The 25,418-nt window shown below is 38.6% G+C and overlaps 1 protein-coding gene across 6 annotated transcripts in view; it reads right to left on the bottom strand.

Annotated features, from left to right (window-relative positions):
- Positions 1–25,418, bottom strand: part of LOC126278688 (mitogen-activated protein kinase kinase kinase 15) — a 281,737-nt gene that overhangs the window by 15,884 nt on the left and 240,435 nt on the right. For all 6 annotated transcript variants that reach the window (XM_049978983.1, XM_049978969.1, XM_049978952.1 and 3 more), the window contains 2 exons: positions 1,541–1,646; positions 106–457 (listed from right to left, as the gene is read on the bottom strand). In XM_049978983.1, coding sequence (XP_049834940.1) covers positions 106–457; positions 1,541–1,646 — 458 coding nt within the window. The remainder of the gene's footprint in view (positions 1–105; positions 458–1,540; positions 1,647–25,418) is intronic.

Here is a 25,418-nt window from a genome sequence, read left to right on the forward strand (position 1 = left end):
TTCTCAAGTGACTTTCCTTTCAATACAATGGTGAATAAGCAGTAATTTTGTCACCAATGTACCTTCAACTATTTCATAAAATGCTCAAGAGCCTCTCCCTCTTACCCTGTATCAGCATGTGACTGACAAGTGCATGATGACACAAGGTTCAGCTGCTGCACAGTCTGAGAGAGTAATGCCAACTGCAAACGATGATCTTCTAAGGCCTGCCGCAACAGTGTCTGGTAGGATTTCTGACTGTCCACTAATTCTTGCAGTAATCTCAAGTTTTCTGAGCGCAGGACACCAAGCTGCTCTCGGTACTCCAGGCGGAACTTGGCTGAATTGGAGAGGCTGTCGACAGTTTTCTGTGATTTCACCGAGTTGACGGTTGACATGCCAGATGTGGAGCTTCCATCAGGTCCATCAGGTACACTTTGTTCACGATTATCCTGACCTGCCAAGTTGGCACCCAGCTCTGGGGGGGATACAGAAGCAAATAATAGCATTTTACATTTGCAACACTTTAATTAAGCTTCAATCAGTGAAGAAGGGGATTAAAATTAACATCTGGTTATAAGAGTGCAAATAAAAGGTTATAAGAGTGTAAATAAAAATTAAGTAGACTTATTATCAAATCTCAGATTCCAGTTAAATTGAAGCATCAAACATTTTTTTAATCAATTAAGGAACATATTTTACAGCTGGTTTATAATTACAAACATAAAAATTGCAGGAAAAAGCAGAATATACAGCAAAAAATATTCAACACTTAAATTATTGCATAAAATGAAGTCCAATATTAAGTCAATAGAATTAACATATGCCTGCTTATGAACTGTAATAAGAAGTGGGCCCATAACTGGAAAAACACACAATGACTTTACGAAATACACTAAACAGTTCTTTCATCAGTAGAAAATCCTGCATCTTGTGCCTCCTCTGGCACAAGAGTAACAGTGATTTCTTCCCCTTGGCAGCCATGGACCTTGAAATGGCATATTTTACTCTTTAGTACAAGATGCACTGTAATGGACATATGATACATGTTAACATTTTGTTCCCTTACTTTTTCTTATTCATATTGTATTACGTGTTATGGGTAGACTGTATTGGTACTTTCATTCAAAAAATTGAGTACACAGAAAACAGAAAATCCCAAGTCTCTTGTCTTTAGAATACAACTACGTCTGCACATATGGGAAATCAGAAACAGAAAGACTGCGGAATATCTGACAAGTATGAAAATATGCTCATTAGAAAAATTCAGAAGTACAATTTCAGAGAGAGAGAGAGAGAGAGAGAGAGAGAGAGAGAGAGAGAGAGAGAGAGAGAGAGAAAGAGAGAGGGGGGGGGTGACTAAAAATAGACTGGAAATCCTGCAAAGCTAATACAAAAATAAATCACATTTAAGATACTACAATACAATCAATACCCATACACATCTGTTAATAGTAACAACAACATTCCTTCTTTGGCTTAACTTAGTAACTGTATTTACATTTCGCACATATGGCATTTTCTGCATCAATTATGGTTTAGAGAAATATCATCATCTCACCTGGTGACATGACTGTTATAGCTGCTTGAACAGCATTACGTACAAGATTGTCTAATGCAAACATCCAGTGAGGCTTGATACTGTGAAGTCTTAACACCACATTCACCTATAAAAACAAGATACAGTAATCATAAGGAAATTTAGTGACATCTAAACATTCACAGTTACCTAGACTGAAATTAAATACTATAAAAGAGATAAGGAAATTTCAGTTTCGTATGTTAGTGTATTTCTAAAATCAACTGTGATCACAGTAACTCCAATAAAAATACATATAAAATTCCCCTTCAGTCACAAAGGACTATTTTCTATTAACTATGGTGATATTTTAGACTCTGCATGTTTGTCTACTGGTGTTTTGATGTCTACTTCATATAATATGTATTCTTTCATTAGGTTTCATGTATCAAAGAGATAATACAATAGAACTAAACTTGCACCAAGTGAAGTACAATCCTGACAGACCTTTACTTCGAACGCAAATAATTCACAATACTTTCAGTTAGTTAACCAATTATTTGCATGTTCAATGAATTTATTACAGTTATACTTCATCTTCTCAGCAGAAAATTTGGCAACATACTGACCCTTCACAAAAAAAGAAAAAACACACACTGTGTTCAAAGACTTTTTTAGTGCTCAATAACTAATTCCCTTCTGTGACACACAAAGGATGAGTGACGTATAGTGTAAATCAATTTTACTTCTAGTATTATGTTTATGACTGTTACTGTTGTTATGAAATTGTGATTGGTTCTTGACAACAAACTTCATAAGAGAGTAAATTACAGTGAGGCTGTTGTCAGAATAGCTAACTGCATAAAGAGCTGTTTACAGAGGTTCTAGAGTGGACACTGCACGTCATCCTTATTGCATATTTCTGTGGGACAAACACCATTTTCCTCAGTGATGAGTTACCTCAGAATATGACAGAGACCATTAGTCAAAGAAAACAAGAAAATTAAGTCACCTTTTCAACAGCTTCATGTCCATGCCCATTCTGTAAAGGAGGATAGGTGTCAATCTCTGGTAGATATGACGACACAGTACAAGGTGGTGCAGATACAAAGGTTTCAGAGCACACTATTCAGTGCACATTGTTGAACATGGGGCTCTGCAACAGATGACCCGTACATGTTCCTGTATTGACTCAGCATCATCATCCATTACTACTGCAGTGGTTACTGGATTATTGAGATTGGACCTTGGATCAATGGAAACGTGTTCAGCAGGTGAACTGAATAATGTTGCTTGTTACACCAGAATGATGGTTGTGTGCAGATACGTTGTGACCCAGGCAAACAGACGCGCAAAATGTGCCCCACACCATGGATGCAGATCTGTGGCAGAACTATTATGTTACTGGGAACATCCATCTGGGCTTCCATGGGACCTGTGGTAGTAATTAAAGGCATCATGGCAACTATGGACTACATGAACACTAGTGTGGACAACCAGCACCCCTTCATGGTGATGGAATCTTCCAGCAGAATAACTGTCAGTGTCAAGAGTCCAGAATCATGCTATAGTAGTTTGAGGAACATTGTAGTGAACTCATATGGATGTCTTGGCCACCAAATTCGTCTGCTCTGACCCAGAAGGGACACACCTGGGACACTATCGGGCAGTAGCACCACGCCCACAAACCACCAGCATATATTTGTTTCATAAATAAAAGAACATCTTTTTCCTGCTGCATTGTACTTTATTTGTTCCTGTCATGTTGTGCCTTTTACTTTAAGTCATCTTCCATGGTATCTTGAATGATTCACTCTTATTTCGATTTGCCGTATTTACTGATTGCAAAACAGTTCACCTCTTATTTTTTATGCGAAGAAGTGATTACTAACAGTTATTTGAGTTTTTGGTTGGCAACTGCATTTCCTCTCATCTGATCACAAGCTGGAGGTTGCACTGTAACTTCACTTACAAAACATAAGCACTTTTTCACATTAAGAACTTGTTTTCTTCACAGTTTCAGTGTTCTTTGTACTAACTGCTGTAGAGCACTATCATTCTTTTGTCACAAGCTGTATACATTTTACGAGAAACTGTGGTTTAAAGGTGTAACTAGAGTGTGTTCACTTTGTCTCTCTTATTGTTTTCTTTGTTTATGTATATGTTGCCTCTGAAAACTGTTCTCGTTTGTTTGTGTGTGTGTAGTCACAGCAAGCTGTAAAAATTTATGGTGTTCAGCTGATTTGAGTTGTTATTCTACTATAGTATCTACTCATGTAAACAGTGAGTTATTTGTTATGTATACTTGATCAGTCAACTAGAAACCCTATTTGTATTACTAGGTTACATCCACACTCAGCTTTTTACGACTTGCCCTCACTACCCCCCCTCCTCCCCCTCACAAAATCTACCTCCCTCTCTCCTTGCATGCGCACGCCCGCACACACACACACACACACACACACACACACACACACACACACACAATGAGAACCAAAATGAACATATGTTAGTTTTCAGCATGTACTTTGTTGGGTTGGCAACATGTACATAAATAAATGAAACAAGAAGATACATAAAGTGAACACACACACTAGTTACAACTTTCAATCATAGCTTTTGGTAAAATGCCTGCAGCTAGTGACAGAAGAATAATAGTGCTTCACAGCAGTTAGCACAAATAACATGAAAATTATGAACAGCAAAGTTCATAACAGGAAAATGTGCTTCCATTTCGTAAGTGAAGTTAAAGTGCGACCTCCAGCATGAGGCCTGATGAGAGGAAATGCAGATGCCATCCGAAAATTCGAATAACTGTAAGTAATCAAGTATTTACATAAAAAGTAAGACACAATCTACTCTATAAACTACAAACAGTGCACAACAAAACAAAACCATAGCATTCTAGATGACACTGAAGATGTCAAAGTAAAAGATCAAATGCTTCTGGAACAAATAAAATACATTACTGCAAGAAAAAGGTGTTTTTTATTTACGGAACTAATATTTCTGTGCTTGCTGTGCATGATGCCCACACAAACAAACTTGTTGTTCACCAGTCCCTAATCTACGGGAATTGCATGACCTTTGTGTAGACATGTGGTGACACAAGGACATTTCAAATCCATGGTATGCAGAGCTTCTGCTGCATTGCTTTCTAAGGATTAGATTAGATTAGACTAATAGTTGTTCCATAGATCATAATTAGGACACTATGTAATGATGTGGAATGTGTCAGTTTAACAAAAGGTTCCTTTGCATGTCATAATTAAAGTGTTTTTCTTTTTCCCTTTTTTAAAGATTAATTTATATCTGAAACTTAATCTATTGGGGGAGCGGCTATTCAAAACTTCTTTTAATTTGTTTGTTTTTAAAATTATGGCTGGGTATCTATCAGACTTTTGATGCTATTTGGTAAGTGACCAAAGATTTTTGTGGCAGCATAATTCACCCCTTTCTATGCCAAAGTTAGATTTAACTCAAAGTAGAGATCAGTCTTTCTCCTCGTGTTGTAGCTATGTACACTGCTATTGCTTTAGAATTTCTTAAGTAATATTGTGAAGCTAGTGTGAATATCCCTAGTTCTTAAAATAAATGTCTGCGATATGATCTCGGCTGGGCTCCAACTATTGTTCTGATTACAGGCCTTTGTGCAATGCATACTTTTTTCTTTAATGATGAATTACTCCAAAATATCATGCCATATGAAAGCAGTGAATGAATAATTTACTTATATGTTTATCACCAAAATTTGCAATAACCCCTACAAACCTTTCAGCAGATCATCAATGTGTTTCTTCCAATTCAATCTCTCATCAACGCGCACACACAAAAATTTGAAATATTCTGCCCTAGCTACAGACTTCTGTTCAAACTCTACATTTATTGGTGGAGTTGTGTCACTTACTGTACATAACTCTATATACTACATTTTATCAAAATTTAATGAGAGTCAATCTGCAGAGAAACACTTAATAATTTTCTAAAAGACATTATTTACAATTTCCTCAGAAAAGTCTTGTTTGTTGGGTGTGATTACTATAATTTTATCATCAGCAAAAAGAATTAGCGTTGCATGTTCATGAATATAGAGTGGCAAGCCATAAATATACATTAGAACAATAAGGGACCCCAAGATTGAACCTTGTGGGACCCTGTTCCTGATACTCACCTCACTTGAGGAATCTGCTGATTTTTGCAGATTATGTGAGCTGTTTATTTCAACCTTCTGTGCTCTACCAGTTAAATATGAATTAACCCATTTGTGCACTGTCCCACTCATACCACAACATTAAGCTTGCCTAGAAAAATTCCATGATTGCATCAAAAGCCTTTGAGAGACCAAATAAAATCACAACTGGTGATTTTCGGGCTACTCAGAGCATTTAATATTTGTTCAGTGAAAGCATATATAACATTTTCTGTTGAAAAGCCTTTCTGAAAACCAAATTGGCACTTTGTTGGTACTTTATTTTTACAAATATGTGAAGTTACTTGGAACACATTACTTTTTCAAGAATTTTGGACAAAGCTGTCAGAAGTGACATGGGCATTAGTTGTTGGCATCAGACCTATCCCCCTTTTTATGCAATGGTTTAACAATAGTATATTTCATTCTGTCAGGAAAAATGCTCGGTTTCTTTACATATGTGGCTGAGAATTCTACTTGTGTGTTGGGAACAATCTTTTATTACTTTGTTGGAGATACTATCAATTCCATGTGAGATTTTACTTTTGAATGAGTTTATTATTTTGCTAACTTCAGCAGGACAGGTAGGTAGAATTTCAGTTTTATCCAATTGCATAGATGTTGCTTCTTCCATATATAGCTTCACAGCATCTAAAAATGATTATTAAAAATATTTTCCACTTCTGAATTTTTGTTAATAAACTTTTCATTCAGTTTGATGTTACAGATCACTTTTTTCTTAGGGAAACTTTTTTCAAAAATACTCACAAGTGTACGATGAAATAAGTTATTTTTCACATTAGCATCAGGTTCCTGGTACACCTCATCATGGTCTCACTGCTGCAATCTTTCCTTAAAATTAGCAATCATTAAATTGTTAACTGAATGCACCATTTTGGAGGACCGTTTTGCATTTATGTCTGGAGCTATGTCATATAGTATCACTGGCTGTTCATCATATTCAGGAAGACCATTCTTAACAGGATAAATATCTATTTGATTACATATATTTTTGTCCATGAAAATATTATCTATTAGTATGCTGCTTTCCTGTGCTAAATGAGTAGGGAACTCAATAACTGATTTCAAACTGAAAGAACTCAGTATTACTTCAAGATTATTCTTTGTATCAGACTCTTTCAGAAAATCTACAATGAAATCCCCACAAATAATAATTTACTTCCCTCTGTCTGACAGATACCATAAAAAGGAACCAGAGTTTTTCAGAAATAGTTTAATATTTCCCAATGGGCACCTATACATAATTACAATTATAAAATTACCATTATTTAGTTTAAGCTCACAAACACTTGTTTCTATATATTCTCTACAAAAAATTTTGTGGTGTCTAAAAGTGGATCAACAAGCTTTTAAGCAGGTTGTCATAATGTTTTTGCTCATCAGTGTATTTAGAATGGTGTGGTCAGGACTTGTACAGTGTTGAACTGCAAGTAGTGTATTTTATCTAACAACAACTTTCAGTTTGCAGAAAAACAAATATTATTTACTTTTTAAATATGACATATTATATACATTCTTCCACGTTTCTGCTGCAATTGACTCTTATGTCACAATGAGCTCATTTCAGCAATTTTGCTATTTTAAGTGCAATGATGGCTCACTTTTTCATCTAATACTATATGATAAAAATATATTGCTTACATCTATGTTGGTAGCTGTTCTACAACATATTCTGTAATATATTATTGTCTTACAAGAGTATATGGATTATGTCTACATTAAAGGTTTTTTAGCTTATCCTTCAATATAGTGTAATACAAAAGTACATGGCTTATGTAGATGTTAGTAGCTGTTTGGCTTACATTTGAGACATTAAGATATGTATTACAATATTGAATCCTAGAGCATCTTTTCAATTACCTCTCAGATTCTGTGCTATTGATAACTTTTGTATGTGATTACATTTATGACAGCACTTATATCTGTTTGTGATCATGTTTATAGTAACACCTAATATTTGACAGCCTCCTCTAGTGATAATTAAAGTTTCTTGGGCTTCCAGCCACGTCAAGTAGTTTAAAATGCAAGAGCTTTCGGCAGAGTATTCCTCAGCCATTGTCAAGTGGTGACTGTCTTCTGGTTGCTGCTGCCATCCTTATATAGCCGCACTGCCTTCCGTGACGTCACTGGTACCCTCTCCGGCACCGTATACGGTAATGTTTGCATTGTGCGGCTGCCGCGGCCACTTCAACCTTCCGATGGCCAGGTCCGATGCTGCAGGCCGCCATCTTTATTGAGCGTTTTGTCATAAATTTTTATTTCAATCACTTCTTTTATCGTGCTGTCCCAAAAACAGTTAGTCCGTGCGATAATAGATATCTCGTCGAATGCAATATGATGACCGTTTTCTAATGCATGCTTTGCTACAACTGATTTCTCTGGGTACCATAGACTAAAACATCTCTCCCCATTCTACACAGCGCTACTCAATGGCACGCACAGTCTGTCCAATATAGAACTGACCACACCCACATGGTATTTTATATACTCCTGGCGTTCTGAGGTCTACATCGTCTTTCACTGGCTTCAAGAGTTGTTGAATTTTTGCCAGAGCCCTGAAGACCAAATCAATTTTATGCATCTTTAGGAGCCGGCTTAGCTTTCCTGTTACTGAGCGGTGAGAACGCAAACTTCTTTGAGTCTTCCTCTGAGTCTTTCTGCTGACATATTTTCAGGAAGATACCTTGGGAAATCTGGCAGTTGTTGTAGCCATTTTCCTTGAATACTTTCCGTAAGTTACACAGTTCCTCCGGCAAGTTTTGTGAATCTGAGACGGTTTCGGCTCGATGCACACATGACGTTTCTGCAACGGATGGTGATAACTGTTAGCGTGCAGATATCGATCTGTGTGGGTGGGATTGCGGTAAATGCTGTGGCTGAGACACCCATTTGCTTTGTGGCAGATGAGGAAATCAAGGACAGTACCCAGAGAAATCAGCTGCAGAAGAGTATGTATTAGAAAACGGTCATAGTATCGTATTCTACGAGACATGTATTATCACACGGACTAACAGTTTTAAGGATAACATAATAAAAGAAGCAATCGAAATAAAAATTCATGACAAAAGACTAAATAAAGATGGCGGCCTGCAGCTAAGCACAGTGTCGGCTCTGGCCATCGGATGGTTGCAGCGAGCGCAGCGGCTGCACAACACAAACATTGCCAGAGTGGGTACCACTGTCCCAGAAGGCAGCACAGCTATACAAGGATGCTAGCAGCAACCAGGAGACAAACACACCTGACAATGGCCTAGGAGTACTCGGCCGAAAGCTCATGCATTTTAAACCACTTATTACTACATATTGTTGTGAAAGTATGCAGTCCTCTAATGATGCTTATATGTTTCCAATTAATTTTATTTCCAGAAAATCAGCAATTATAAGTATACTACAATGATTGTACACCTATAATTTTTTTTGCTTCTTTTATGAGGATATTTTTGTTTAGTATTTTATTGTTTTTGTGTGTCATGAAACATTCAAAATTTATCCTTTTTTCTTTTAAGATGTCAATAAAGCTTTCTGGTTAAGTTCTGTTTATTCATTAACAATTTTGTTGAGTATGTGTCTGTGTAGATTCCAAGTTCTTCCAAAATATTCATTTATATCCTCGGCTTACCCTATGTGGAATATTCACGGTGTTTTCCATTTTTTTCTGCTTTGTGTTTTTGGTTGTGTAGGTGCACGTAAAATGTAGATTGATTGGTCACAGAGTCCCAGGCATGTTCCTTCAACCCCATTCTGAAATTCCTATCTGTCTCATGTAAAATTTTCTGCCATCATCACACGAGATTTTGCAAATTCTGGGATTTGATAAAACTGGGATTTGGGCTTTTCCTGATCACTTTTTTCTTTTCAAATTCTAATTGATATGAAATGCTAGTTTTACTTCCATATTCTAAAATAGTTTTTTCAGTTTTCTTTAAGTATGCCCAATGTCTGGTGCTGTGACACAGTGGAGGTTTATTTGTGATTCATTCCTCTCATTTTAGTGTTATTCCCTACATATATCATGTGCTTTTGACTGTATGCACTGTTCATATACACTGAGAACCCTTGGGGTGTTGAAGGTATTTTTGCTGCCCTGTGTATTGTAATGATTTATTTCCTTTCGTATTGCGCAAGCGTCAAGTGGAAAAATAGTGATTCTATTAACCATTGATGAAAAGAAAGCATATTTCTGTGAATTAGGATGACAGGAGTGTTTGTTTATGTGATGATTTCTGTTTTGGTGGGTTTCTCATAGGTTTCAGATCTGTGTTAGTTGTTACTGTTACTTATTGTTAAGTCTAGAAAGTTTACCGAGTTGTTTCGTTCTACTTCCATTTTAATTTTATATTAGAGTGTGAGCTATAATTGTTTCTGAATCATTTGTACGTAATTGCCATTACCATTTGCCAGTAATAGTGTGTCATCTACATATCTATTGTAGGAAGTAAGTAAGTTTGATATGATTTAATTGACAATTAATTTCATCATCTTTCTTAATATTAAGTGGATTGACTTTTGTGATACTGCGAATGAACTGGAAATTAGCATATAGTTTGAATCTGCCATAAAAGTAAGTTTATTTTGTTAAGGCACTCCCTCTTTGTCAGAAAGGCTGCATAGGGTGGCAGTTTCTCCTACTGCACGCCTTGTGCTAGGCCAGAGAAAAGCTTCTGCTCTACGAGTTTTCCAGCTATGTTCTGTTTGTACGTTAAGAATTTTGTTTGGCTATGTGTCTGTATGGATGTAAACTTAAAGTTCCAAATATGCATTTATGTCCTTTGGGTAACCTATGTAGAAATTTTATTGTGTTTTCTATTTCGACTGAATAATTTCTCCTTTAGTGTATTAATATGTATACCTGCAATGCAATTATCCATTTTTATGGCATCAGACTGTTTCCAAATTTTATTCTCAAGTTCATAATAAATTGTGATATGGCAAATTATAATAGTTCTGTTATTCCATATGCTTCAATAGTAGATACTTTCCCATTGTGTATCAGGTTGTTCTTTATAATTTTGATTGTTTCTGTTACTGGGATATTTGTGTAGAGCAGGGTTTCCAATAACACTGGTGTTCTGAAGGAAATGATTAAGTGCTCCATGAAAAAATATTGATAAAATAAAAAAAAAACAATTAGCTTCTTTCTTAAAATACTTTTACTTATTCTCCTGAACTTTCTTAATGATTTTATGTTGTTAGTTATGATATAAAACAACTTTCTCATTTTTTAATAAATTATTAACTTTCAAAAGACATATATGAGAGGAGAATGCTTTCAACTCTACAACGATGCTCAGACTATATGAACAGTAGACACAGTCACAAACACACTACATACACAGGGAAATAATGCTAAAAAGAGAGGAACAAATCACAAATAAACCTATCCCTGTCACAGCACCACACAGTCACCAAATTTCAAGAGAATTGAAGAATCTATCTAAAGAGAGTGAAGTAAAACTAGAATTTTATATCAATAATACTTTGGAAATAAAAAAAAGATCAGAAAAATGCCAAAACCCAATTTTCTCAAATCCTGGAATTTGCAAATTCTCCTGCAGTGATAGCAGCACATTTTACATTGGACAAACAGGTACGAATTGAAGGGTACGATTGAAGGAACACACCACAGACTGTGAGACCAATGAGTCTACATTTTACCTGTACCTATGCAGCCAACAACACAAAGCAGAAAAAAAAATAGAAAACACCAAAAATTTCTATATAGATTATCCAAAGGACATAAATGTATATTTTGGAAGAACTTTAAATCTACATCCAGACACATAACCAAACGAAATTCTTAATGAAGAAACAGAACATAACTGCGAAACATATAGAGCAGAGACTTTTCTCTGGCCTAGCACAAGGTGTGCAGTAGGAATGACTGTCACCCCATCCAGCCTTTCTGACAATGAGGGAGTGCCGTAACTAAATGCAGTTTACTTTTCTGGCAGTGGATTCAAACTATACACAAATTTACAGATCATTTGATATATCACAAAGGTAGATCCAATTAATACTCAGAAAAATGATGAAATTAACTGTCAACTACACGACATCAAACTAATTTTCCCTGCCAGTCCGGTATCTTCGTAGGCTTGCCCAACCAGAGGATGGTTGTCTAGTGGGTTGCAGTAATTTTCCAAGCCCCGATTTAAATATTCATAATAATTTGCAATATGAAAAACAGCCACAAAGGTTGTTTGAAACATTATTTAGACTTCCAGATCATGACTTCTTTATGGCAGATGGACACAAGTCTGTTCCACCCCTTTTGACAAGTTGCTAAGGGACCGAAAGACCAGACCTTGCAGCCCAGAACAAAACTTAACCATCACTTTGGTTAGGTTAGCTATGCATTCCTCTTTCTGCCAGTGGACACTTACCGGTTGAGAGACTCTTCGTAGCAAAACATGAGAGAACCCGTCGAGTCCTCTGTTACTTGCAGTGGTTCATTGGGGCAGGAGCACAGCAATTTCTGCCATTTGTAGGTCTCTGTGCTTGCCTACTTTTCTCAGTAGCAGCCATAGACCTTACAACTCTGATTCCAACTGTTTCACATTAAAAGTAACAGCACTGCAATTATTTCAGTCATGAACCATCAGTAATGCAACAATTTTCATATTGATCTGTAGGGGCGACAAAGCTAACCATGTTTGCTCAATAGTACTATGTACTACCCCTGACTGCATCACTTTATTCTTTCTCGTGGATAATAATCATTACATTTTATCTATCAGTGCACAAATTCTCTCTCTCTCTCTGATCAGAGCGGGACATGTTAACAGGATGCTCTTTTGCATTGCAAATTGTTCCCTTTGACTTGTCCTGCAGCAAGACGTTTGCTGTGTCAGGCTTGTGCTGTTCCTGTATGTGTAGTATCTGATATTGTAATTGTAACAAGTTGCGTTCCATTTCCATGTGTGTGTTTATGGAGATATATGCAAGGTTTTAACAGATCTGTCTGACCTCTGGACTGTAGAATTCCCCTTTTCCCTCCTACAACCCCCTAATCAATAATCAGAAACCCCTGCTAGATGAGATGAGGTCCGATGCTGGCCACAGTCAAGATAGCAAAAGATTAGCAAGTAAGTCAAATGTATCTATCAATTGGGAACTGGACATTAGGCAGCCACTTTAATTTCTACCACCCCTATCATCATGTTCTTTCTTTCAAAAGAGAACCGACAGTAGCAGCAACATCTACAAACTGCATTTGATACCATAAAAGAAAAAGGATAAATTTTTGATTTCATGACACTTAAAAACAATACAATACTCAACACAAATATCTTTTGTACAAGAAGCAACAAAATTATAGTTATACAATCACTGTAATGTACTTATTATTGCTAATTTTCTGCAAAATTAAATTAACTGTAAAAACATAAGCATCACTGAAGAAAGCTGTCATACATTTACAAGAAGTGCTGTTATAAATGTAATGACAAACAAAAATTACCGGTAGCACAAAACCTGAGATGCAATCATAAAGACACTCTACAACACAATATTGCATTATACATCGTAATGTCAGGGCCATAAAGCACACAGCTCCTAACATCTACATGAGCTATATACTTTGTATTATATATATTGAAACATAAGTTAAAAACATTTAATACAGACATAAGCCTTATATTCTTGTAGCCTAATAAAATATTGTAGAATTTGATCTACAACAAACAACTTCCAACACAGATATAAGAATATACTTTTATCAACAATATAAGAAAAAATTGTACTGTCACTGCAGGATCACTTGGAAAAGCCAAAAATTGCAAAAACGAGATCAGAGTGATGAAAGTATAATGAGTTAATAAAATAGCAATGACAGTGAAAATCTGAAAGAATATATATATATATATGAGATGATGTAAATATGTCTGCTTGTGTCTGTGTATGTGCGGATGGATGTGTGTGTGTGTGTGTGTGTGTGTGTGTGTGTGTGTGTGTGTGTGTGTGTGTGTGCGCGCGCGAGTGTACATCTGTCCTTTTTTTCCCCTAAGGGAAGTCTTTCCGCTCCCGGGATTGGAATGACTCCTTACCCTCTCCCTTAAAACCCACATCCTTTCGTCTTTCCCTCTCCTTCCTGAAGAAGCAGCCATCGGTTGCGAAAGCTAGTAATCCTGTGTGTGTGTTTGTGTGTTTTGTTCACGTGCCTGTCTGCCGGCGCTTTCCCGCTTGGTAAGTCTTGGAATCTTTGTTTTTAATATAAATATATATTAGTTCAAAGAATGATATGGTGTAAATAAAATAGAAAGAAACTTCCACATGGGAAAAATATATTAAAAACAAAGATTCCAAGACTTACCAAGCGGGAAAGCGCCGGTAGACAGGCACAATAAATACAACACACACACACACACACACACACACACACACACACACACACACACACAAAATTTCAAGCTTTCGCAAGCAATGGTTGCTTCTTCAGGAAAGAGGGAAGGATAGGGAAAGACGAAAGGATGTGGGTTTTAAGGGAGAGGGTAAGGACTCACTCCAATCCCGGGAGCGGAAAGACTTACCTTAGGGAGAAAAAAGGACAGGTACACACACACACACACACACACACACACACACACACACACACAAGCAGACATTTGTAAAGGCTTTACAAATGTCTGCCCGCGCGTGTACAACCCCCGCCCCCCCCCCAAACGCAAGTGTCCCCCCCCCCCCGGACCGGAACAATTCCCCCCCCCCTCCCCCCCAAAAACCCACATCCCCCCCATCGAAGCAACCGTGGGCCGCGAAAGCTTGAACCCCGTGTGTATGTTTGTGTGTCTACCGACCTGCCAGCGCTTTTGTTGGGTAAGTCACTTCATCCCCATATATATTAAAAACAAAGATCCCAAGACTTACCAAGCGGGAAAGCGCCGGCAGACAGGCACAATAAATAAAACACTCAAACACACACAAAATCCCTAGCCCTTGCAACCAACGGCCGCCCCCCCCAGGAAAGAGGGAAGGAGAGGGAAATACGAAAGGATGCGGGCCCCAAGGGAGAGGGCAAGGAGCCACCCCAACCCCAGGAGCGGAAAGACTCACCTCAGAGGGAAAAAACGACAGGCGCGCGCGCACACACACACACACAGACACAAGCAGACATTAGTAAAGGCAAAGAGTTCGGGCAGAGATGTCAGTCGAGGCGGAAGTACAGAGGCAAAGAAGTTGTTGAAAGACAGGTGAGGTATGAGCGGCGGCAACTTGAAATTAGCGGAGGTTGAGGCCTGGTGGATATCGAGAAGAGAGAATATACTGAATGGCAAGTTCCCATCTCCGGAGTTTGGATAGGTTGGTGTTGGTTAAAGGCAAAGAGTATATATGTCTGCTTGTGACTGTATGTATGGATGGATATGTGTGTGTGTGTGCGAGTATATACCTATCCTTTTTTCCCCCTAAGGTAAGTCTTTCCGCTCCCGCGATTGGAATGACTCCTTACCCTCTCCCTTAAAACCCACATTCCTTCATTTTCCTGACGAAGCAGCCGACGATTGCGAAAGCTTGAAATTCTGTGTGTGTGTTTGTGTGTTTTATTCATTGTGCCTATCTACCGGCGCTTTCCCGCTTGGTAAGTCTTGGGATCTTTGTTTTTAATATATTTTTCCCATGTGGAAGTTTCTTTCTATTTTAGATATATATATAAAAGATAAAGGTGTGAAAAAAGTCGAAAAAGTGTTGGTTTGAGATGAGCTATGTTGATCCTGTGCTGAACTTAGGTTGGTGAACAACAATGGGTGCAAAGGTTAGGTAGTTGTGTTGTCTCCAAAACACGTTAAAGGGTGGGGAAATTCAGGAAAATTTTGGAAAAAATGCATGTAAATGTACTCAAAGGACTGGTTATGTATTGACAGGTTATGAAAATGAGGCTAACAATTGTTTGACAAAAAAATAATAACGTTTAAACCTGTGGGAAGCTGCTAAAAATGATCGGTTATGTGGGAAAAAATTTAACGCTTTCAACATTACCGCTGCTATAAAATACACTGTTCAAAGTTTACAAATATTTTGTGTAAACTCGTGAATACTATTTCACAGCTTCAGTTCCTTTCACCCATTAAACAACCATCTCAGCTATTTCCAACAACTTTCGTTTTATTTCGATTCCCGTTTTTCCCCCAAAGGCCTCACACTTAAAGTTCCCATCTCTGGCTGCAATCCTTCTTTCCATCAGTCCTTATACCAGTTCCAAACAGCACAATCCATAGCCCTCACCCACCTAATCCTTCACCTATACATCGACTCGGGCAATGAACACACCCGTCAACTCCTATCCCAAATCAAAGTCCTCAATCTTTCCTCTCCCACATCCACACTGGCTGTTCATAGCATCCTCCTACAGACCAACCGCAAATTAGAACAGCATGCCACCCTCCACCTCAAAAAACTATCCAATCTCCTGGTTTCCCACCTCCGGAAAGGCAACTCACTCACCCTCCACAACCTTTCCAACAAACCTCAACCTCCTCTCACTGCACACAGACCCAGTCTCTCCCATCTACTCCATCTCCCACTTCCAGCTCCACTCCCCCCAACACCTCAAAATTCTAGTCAACACAATCTGGAACCACAACACCCCAATTTAATAGTTAACCTTTCCTCCAAACCTCTCTCCCAATCCAAAACCTCTGTCCTATCCAAAGGCCTCACCTTCAGCCCCACTCCCAGATTCAACCAAACTGCCCTTGTCAAAGATTTACTGTCCTACACTCGTAGTCTCTGCTGGAAATATCACTTTACCACGAAGAAAAATAATCCTGATCCCACTCCTAATGATCCAACTCCCCAAGACACTATCCAAATTGAACCCTGCCTGGAACAGTTCCATCCTCCATCACAGCGGGACCCACCCCCTCTTCCTCAAAATCACCCTCTCCAAACCTTCCAGGAATTTCTCACTTCCAGCCTTGCCTCTCAATCTTTCTTGAAAAACCTGAATCCTACTCCCAACATCACCACAGCCGAAGCCCAGGCTATCCGTGATCTGAAAGCTGACTGATCCATCATCATTCTTCCGGCTGACAAGGGTTCCACGACCGTGGTACTTGATCGTCGGGAGTATGTGGCTGAGGGACTGCGTCAGCTTTCAGACAACTCTACATACAAAGTTTTCCAAGGTAATCCCATTCCTGATGTCCAGGCAGAGCTTCAAGGAATCCTCAGAACCTTAGGCCCCCTACAAAACCTTTCACCTGACTCCATCAAACTCCTGACCCCACCGACACCTCGCACTCCTACCTTCTACCTACTTCCTAAAATTCACAAACTCAAACATCCCGGCTGCCCCATTGTAGCTGATTACCAAGCCCCCACAGAACGTATCTCTGCCTACGTAGATCAACACCTTCAACCCATTACATGCAGTCTCCCATCCTTCATCAAAAACACCAACCACTTTCTCGAACGCCTGGAATCCTTACACAGTCTGTTACCCTCGGAAACCATCCTTGTAACCATTGATGCCACTTCCCTATACACAAATATCCCGCACGTCCAGGGCCTCGCTGCAATGGAGCACTTCCTTTCACGCCGATCACCTGCCACCCTACATAAAACCTCTTTCCTCATCACCTTAGCCAGCTTCATCCTGACCCACAACTTCTTCACTTTTGAAGGCCAGACATACCAACAATTAAAGGGAACAGCCATGGGTACCAGGATGGCCCCCTCGTATGCCAACCTATTTATGGGTCGCTTAGAGGAAGCCTTCTTGGTTACCCAAGCCTGCCAACCCAAAGTTTGGTACAGATTTATTGATGACATCTTCATGATCTGGACTCACAGTGAAGAACAACTCCTGAATTTCCTCTCCAACCTCAACTCCTTTGGTTCCATCAGATTCACCTGGTCCTATTCCAAATCCCATGCCACTTTCCTTGACGTTGGCCTCCATCTGTCCAATGGCCAGCTTCACACATCCGTCCACATCAAACCCACCAACAAGCAACAGTACCTCCATTATGACAGCTGCCACCCATTCCATATCAAATGGTCCCTTCCCTACAGCCAAGGCCTTCGTGGCAAACGAATCTGCTCCAGTCCTGAATCCCTGAACCATTACACCAACAACCTGAAAACAGCTTTCGCATCCCGCAACTACCCTCCCGACCTGGTACAGAAGCAAATAACCAGAGCCACTTCCTCATCCCCTCAAACCCAGAACCTCTCACAGAAGAACCCCAAAAGTGCCCCACTTGTGACAGGATACTTCCCGGGACTGGATCAAACTCTGAATGTGGCCCTCCAGCAGGGATACGACTTCCTAAAATCCTGCCCCGAAATGAGATCTATCCTTCATGAAATCCTCCCCACTCCACCAAGAGCGTCTTTCCGCAGTCCACCTAACCTTCGTAACCTCTTGGTTCATCCCTACGAAATCCCCAAACCACTTTCCCTACCCTCTGGCTCCTACCCTTGTAACTGCCCCCGGTGTAAAACCTGTCCTATGCACCCTCCCACCACCACCTACTCCAGTCCTGTAACCCGGAAGGTATACACAATCAAAGGCAGAGCCACGTGTGAAAGCACCCATGTGATTTACCAACTGACCTGCCTACACTGTGACGCTTTCTATGTGGGAATGACCAGCAACAAACTGTCCATTCGCATGAATGGACACAGGCAGGCAGTGTTTGTTGGTAATGAGGATCACCCTGTGGCTAAACATGCCTTGGTGCACGGCCAGCACATTTTGGCACAGTGTTACACCGTCCGGGTTATCTGGATACTTCCCACCAACACCAACCTATCCGAACTCCGGAGATGGGAACTTGCCCTTCAATATATCCTCTCTTCTCGTTATCCTCCTGGCCTCAATCTCCGCTAATTTCAAGTTGCCGCCACTCATACCTCACCTGTCATTCAACATCATCTTTGCCTCTGCACTTCCACCTCGACTGACATCTCTGCCCAAACTCTTTGCCTTTAAATATGTCTGCTTGTGTCTGTATATGTATGGATATGTGTGTGTGTGGGTGTGCGCGCGCGCGAGTATATACCTATCCTTTTTTCCCCCTAAGTTAAGTCTTTCCGCTCCCGGGATTGGAATGACTCCTTGCCCTCTCCCTTAAAACCCACATCCTTTCGTCTTTCCCTCTCCTTCCCTCTTTCCTGAAGAAGCAGCCGCTGGTTGCGAAAGCTAGAAATTTTGTGTGTGTGTTTGTGTGTTATTTTATTGTGCCTGTCTACCGGCACTTTCCCGCTTGGTAAATCTTGGAATCTTTGTTTTTAATATATTTTTCCCATGTGGAAGTTTCTTTCTATTTTATATATAATAGAAAGAAACTTACACATGGGAAAAATATATTAAAAAAAGATTCCAAGACTTACCAAGCGGGAAAACGCCAGTAGACAGCCACAATAATAATAATAATAATAAAAAAAAACAACCACACAAACACACACACAAAATTTCGAGCTTTCGCAACCGGCGGTTGCTTCGTCAGGAAATATATATATATATATATATATATATATATATATATATATATATATATATATATATATATATATATATATATATATATATATCATTCTTTGAACTAATGCCCGCTGCAGGTCCATCAGAAAGAAAGCAATTCCAAATGCTGAAGTTACTCCAGTAAGCTTGATTATAATACTTCCATCATTAACAAAAAGAACTATTTCTGCTTCTAGGATATATGATGGAAGATCATTTATATGCATATCGAGAATGAGCATGGATCCGATATCATTCCATGTGGAACATCTGTAGTAATTATTCTGAAAATACTATTTCATTGTGTACTGTACACTCCCTGAGTTCCTTAATGCAATACTCTGACCCTTTTAGTTAGGTGGACTGAAAATCAGTTACAAAACAATATTTCTGTTACCATAATATTTGATATTCTCTAGGAGAATACTGCAAACCAAACAATCAAACACTTTTGACAAGTCACAGATAATACCAGTTCACAATGTTTTGTGATTTCAGGTTTTTGTAATCTGATTAGTGAATTAAAAAACAGCTTGATCTGCAGAGAGAGTCTTTTAAAATCCAAATTTAGACTTAAGTATCTTATTTGAGAAATATTTGTTATGGTTATTGCATACATAATGTTTCCAGTGCCTTTAAGAAGCAGACAAGTAGATAAGTAGTGAGGCTGACAAAATAAAACTGCCATGAAAACATTTATAAGACTGACATGGAAGGGACACTTGTTAGTGAACAGGAGATCTGTCCATCAAGAAAATGTTGGAAACTGTGATTTCAATGCACCAATCAGTTGCTGTCACATGTCTGTATAAGTGCATCTCATGCACACTCTGTTCCAAGTACTTCGCTGTGTCATCATGTTTGAGTGGACAATCATAGACAAAGTGTGCGGGAGTTTAAGGTTGGACGTGTTTTGGCAAAAACTCTAGTAAAGTGTGCAACTCAAAACTTAGCAGCAAAATAGCCTGAAATGGACTCTGTAGCAAATAAGAATTTTAACTATCCAGAAAGAGTTTGAACTCCACAAACATTCATCAAGTGAAGGAAAGCCTGGAACAATGTCTGATGAAATCTCAATACTGTTTGTCTGTTCAAGTGGAAATTAAGAGATTGACATACCAAAACATCATCGGAATGGACCTCCATCTGTATACTTAAAAATGTACTGTCATGATATGGGTTAAAGTGTACCTTTATGAGCCTTTCCATAATATCAAGATTGATGTTTGTGTGCAGTCTCTGGTTTCCCCATCATGACACAATTCTTTTGCCAAACTGTTAATTCTAACAAATAGGTAGAGAAATTGTTTAATCCATATACGGATCAACTCACAGAAAATGAATGACTTTATGGATATTTTCTGCAAGACAGAGCAACAGTACACATTACCTTGATAACCCTGTCATGAATACATAAGGTGTTCAATGAGTGGTAAATTATCAGTAGAGGCAGTGTAATCTCCTAGGCACCTCAATGATCTGATCTCTTTCCCTATGATTTTTACCTGTGGGGCAAATTGAAGGATCAAGTGTACTCATGCAAACCCGCACACACTCAAGGAGCTAAAGCAGAACTTTGGAAATGTTACTGCTGCTGTCCCTCAGGCAGGACTACTATGCTACATTTTGATAATTCGAGCTAGTGCTGCATCAACACCGTGTTAGCTATTTCCAGCTTCTTCTGTGGTCTCATTAACGAGGGTCAATCCTGCATCTGCCTCAATGTATATATTTTTCAGGCCAGTTTTATTTCATCCCAACACTTTTGCCACATGCTTAAAACAGTTCTGGAACTCCGCTCAAAGCTGTTACTGTGTTTTCTTTTATACCATCCATGTCACTGAATCACTTTCCTTTTCAAATTTTCAAAAAAGACAAAGTGGTCAGACAGAGACAGACAGAGGAGGTACAAGCTTCATGTTGTTTTTTCCATTAACTGTCAGACCGTCAGAGTTTGTGTTCCGGAGCATTGTTGTAGTGGAGCAACCAGTTCCTATTTCTCCACAGTTCTGGCACATTTCATTGCACACTTTCTTGTAATCTTTGTAACACATCCAGATAAAAATGTTGATTCACTGTTTGTCCTGGCAGAACAAACTGCTTGTGGACAATGCTGGTGACATCTAAATAAAAAATCACCTTTGTTTTCACTTTGGATCGCATTTGGCGTGCTTTCTTGGGTCGTGGTGACGTCCGAGTTTTCCGTTGGCTCAACACTTGCTGTAACTCTGGATCATACCCATAGCACCTACTGTCATCCCTAGTCACAATTCTTTCAAGAAAATTTGGAGTGTTCTGAATTTCAAGTCGCAGCAAACATTCATGTGGTTTTCTTTCTCTCTGGTCATCTGTGAGCAGCTGAAGAACAAATTCTGCAGACACTTATCTCATGTGCAAATCGCCTGTTAAAATTCTCTGGATCGTGCTCCTTTACACTTTTGTGCCCTCAGAAATTTCTTCAATGGTTCTTCAAGGACAGTCGTCATTTGCACATTTGATTGTGGCAATATTTTCATTGTTTCTTTCTGTCAAAGGACGAAAGGGGCATGGCATGTCTTCAGTTGACACATGCTAGATCTGAAACAAGAAAACCACTCTAACACTTATTATTTCCACAAAGCATCATCATTACACCAAAGCAACCCAATAGTCTTCACTGGAGTTTTCGCCAAAAGAAAACAAAATTTCACATAGACACTTTGCTCCTTCTTGTCAATCATGTCATTAATTGCCATAGGATTCAAATAGGAACAAAAACAACAGAGCATCACAAACAATGAAACTTAAGCCCAACTACGCCATCTTACTTAGTGATGTAGGAGATCCCAAACTAACATCTCCTAGTTGCAAAATGCGCAACAGACCAATTCCAGTTACTTCTGGGATCTCCCTCCCCCTCACATGAAGCATTTCTTCTTGCATATACTCTTTCACTTCACTGTTTGAATTGTCCATGTGAACCTTCTGAGCTACTTCAAGAAAGTGGTTTTTAAATACAATGGCTACCTGATTGCTGCCCTTTAATTATTTGATGGTTTTCTTTTTAACAACAAAGTCCTCACATTCCTTAATGGATTTTCCAGTTTCTCTATTAAATATCATCCACATAGATTTGATTTTACTATCTGAAATATTCATTTCAAACATTATACAGAGATGTTTTGAGTTTTTAATCACTTCCCATAAGACAAGACAGTATTTCTTGTAATGGAATCAGTCCTACTTCTCTGTTTGTCCTAACCATGACAAGCAACTTCAACTAATCATTCAAACAGAGGTACAATTTTCCAACTTAGCATTGCATGGGATCCAGCAATGGCAATATTAAAGTGAATGCAGCCACTAATGGAAACTATTGGTCATGCAAGAGACAACACTTCAGTGACGACTTTTTTGATGTACTCCATGCACCAGCCTTTGTGCATGCACCAATATCTTGGGTTCATCATGCAACAGGTGGCATAGCTGTTCTTCCCACTACTGGTCAGCAAATCTTTGCTTTCAGCCACCAAATTTGGCACCTTCATGCCTGCGCATTACCTACTTAGACTGCATAAATAGGAGAGTTCAATCATAGCTCAGCAGTGTGTTTGACAGGCCTGAAGATGTCTGTCAACTGCATTGATGAAATATTATTGGCATTTCACAACAACATCTGATGTCTCGCCCAAGAACCATTTCTCTTATTTCCTTCTCCTTGCAGGTGATAATTTAATTCCTTTTATAATACAGATTTTTCTCCTATAAGTATCATACTCTATTATTTTCTTAAGCAAACAGATATTAAAGATTGACAGAAAATCATCTGTAAATACATTACATTAGGAATTGACATCTGAAATAGACTGCTTTAGTCAGCTTCCATCTACATATACATAGATACTCTGTAAATCATGTTTAAGTGCATGGCAGAGGGTTCATTGAATCACTTTCACAATTCTCTATTTTCCAATCTCGTATAGCATGCGGAAAGAACGGACACTTGCATCTTTCCGTACGAGTTCAGATTTCCCTTATTTTATTATGGTGATCGTTTCTCCCTATGTAGGTCAGCAACAAAAAAATATTTTCGCATTCAGAGGAGAAAGGTTGTGATCGAAATTTGATGAGGAGATTTCTCCGCAGTAAAAACTCATTTCTTTTAATGATGCCTTTCCCTAATCCTGTATCATTTAGTGATACTCTCTCTACTATTTTGCGATAATACAAAATGTGCTGTCCTCCTTTGATCTTTTTTTTTTTATGTACTCCATCAATCCTATCTGGAATGGATCCCACACTGTGCAGTAGTATTCTACAAGAGGGTGGACAAGCATTGTGTAGGCAGTCTCCTTAGTAGATGTGTTACATTTTATAAGTGTCCTGCCAATAAAACACAGTCTTTCATTAGCTTTCCCCACAACATTTTGTATGTGTTCTTTCCTTTAAGTTGTTCTCAATTGTAATTCCTACATATTTAGTTGAATCTATGGCCTTTAGATTTGACTGATTTATCATGTAATCTAAGATTAATGGATTCCTTTTAGTACTCATATGGTTGGCCTCAGAACTTATGATTATTTATGGTCAATTGCCAATTTTTACACCATACAGGTATCTTTTCTAAATCATTTTGCAATTTGTTTTGATCTTCAGATGACTTTACTAGTTAACAGCAAACTACCTAAGACAGTTGCTCAGATTGTCTCCCAAATCTTTTATATAGATAAGGAACACCAAAGGCCTATAACACTACCTTCGGGGATGCCAGAAATCACATCTGTTTTACTCCATGACTTTCTGTCAATTGCTATGAACTGTGACCTCTCAGATAGGAGAACATGAACTGAGATGATATTTCATGAGCACACAATTTCAATATAAGCTGCTTGTGTGATACAGTGTCAAAAGCCATATGTAAATCCAGGAATATGGAATCAATTTGAAATCCCTTGTCAATAGCACTCAACACTTCATGCGAGTAAAGAGCTAGTTGTCTTTCGCAAGAACAACGTTTTCTAAGACCATGTTGACTGTGTGTCGATAGACCATTTTCTTTGAGGTGCTTCACAATGTTCGAACACAATATATGCTCCAAAATCCTGCTCCATATTGACATTTATGAAATGGGCATGTGATTTAATGGACGACTACTACTACTACTACTACTACTACTACTACCACCACCATCTCTCTTGAATAGTGGTGTGACCTTTGCAACTTTCAAGTCTTTAGATATGGATCTTGAGTGAATGGTTGTATACTATTGTTAAGTATGGAGTTAATGTGTCAGCATACTCCAAAAGGAAACTAACTGGCATGCAATCTGGACTGGAAGACTTGCTCTGAGGATATCTACTTCTACATTACTAATGTTGGCAGCTGTTCTTGGTTCAGGTTCTGGAATATTTATTTTGGCTTCTTTGGTAAAGGAATTTCGGAAGGCTGTGTTTAGTAGCTCTTCTCTGGTTTCGACAGTATCTTCATTGCTATCATGCAGAGAAGGCATTTTGTCTTAGCACTTTTCACATATGATCAGAATCTCTTTGGATTTTCTGCCATGTTTTGAGACAAAGTTTCATTGTGGAAACTATTATAAGCATCTCGCACTTAATTCCATGCTAAATTTTGAACTTCTGTAAAAGATCGCCAATCTTGGAGATTTTGTCTCTGTTTAAATTTGGCATGTTTTTTTCATTGTATCTGTGAAGGTGTTCTGACCTGTTTTGTGTACTTAGGAGGATCAGCTCCGTCGTTTGTCAATTTATTTGATATAAATCTCTCAATTGCTGCTGACACCTTTTCTTTGAATTCAAGCCACATCTGGTCCACACTTAGATTGTTAATTTAGAAGGAGTGGAAATTGTCTCTTGGGAAGGCATCAAGTGAATTTTTATCTGATTTTTTGAATAGGTATATCTTCCATTTTGGAGGATTTGGGGGTAACAATATTCAATATCCCTACGACAAACCTGTGTTCACCAAACCCTGAATCTGTTTTGATGTTCATTATTAGCTCAGGATTATTTATTGCTAAGAGGTCAAGTGTGTTTTCACAACCGTTTACTATTTGCATGGGCTCACGAACTAGTTGCTTGAAGTAATTTTCAGAGAATGCGTTTAGCACAATTTTGCATGATGTTTTATGCATACCTCCAGCATTATACATGTATTTTCGCCAAAATATCAAAGGTAAATTAAAGTCACCATCATTATAACTGTATGAGTCGGGTATGTGTTTTAAAATAAACTCAAGTTTTCTTTGAACC

Source organism: Schistocerca gregaria, chromosome 1 (assembly GCF_023897955.1).
Source record: "Schistocerca gregaria isolate iqSchGreg1 chromosome 1, iqSchGreg1.2, whole genome shotgun sequence".
NCBI classification, from domain to species: domain Eukaryota; kingdom Metazoa; phylum Arthropoda; class Insecta; order Orthoptera; family Acrididae; genus Schistocerca; species Schistocerca gregaria.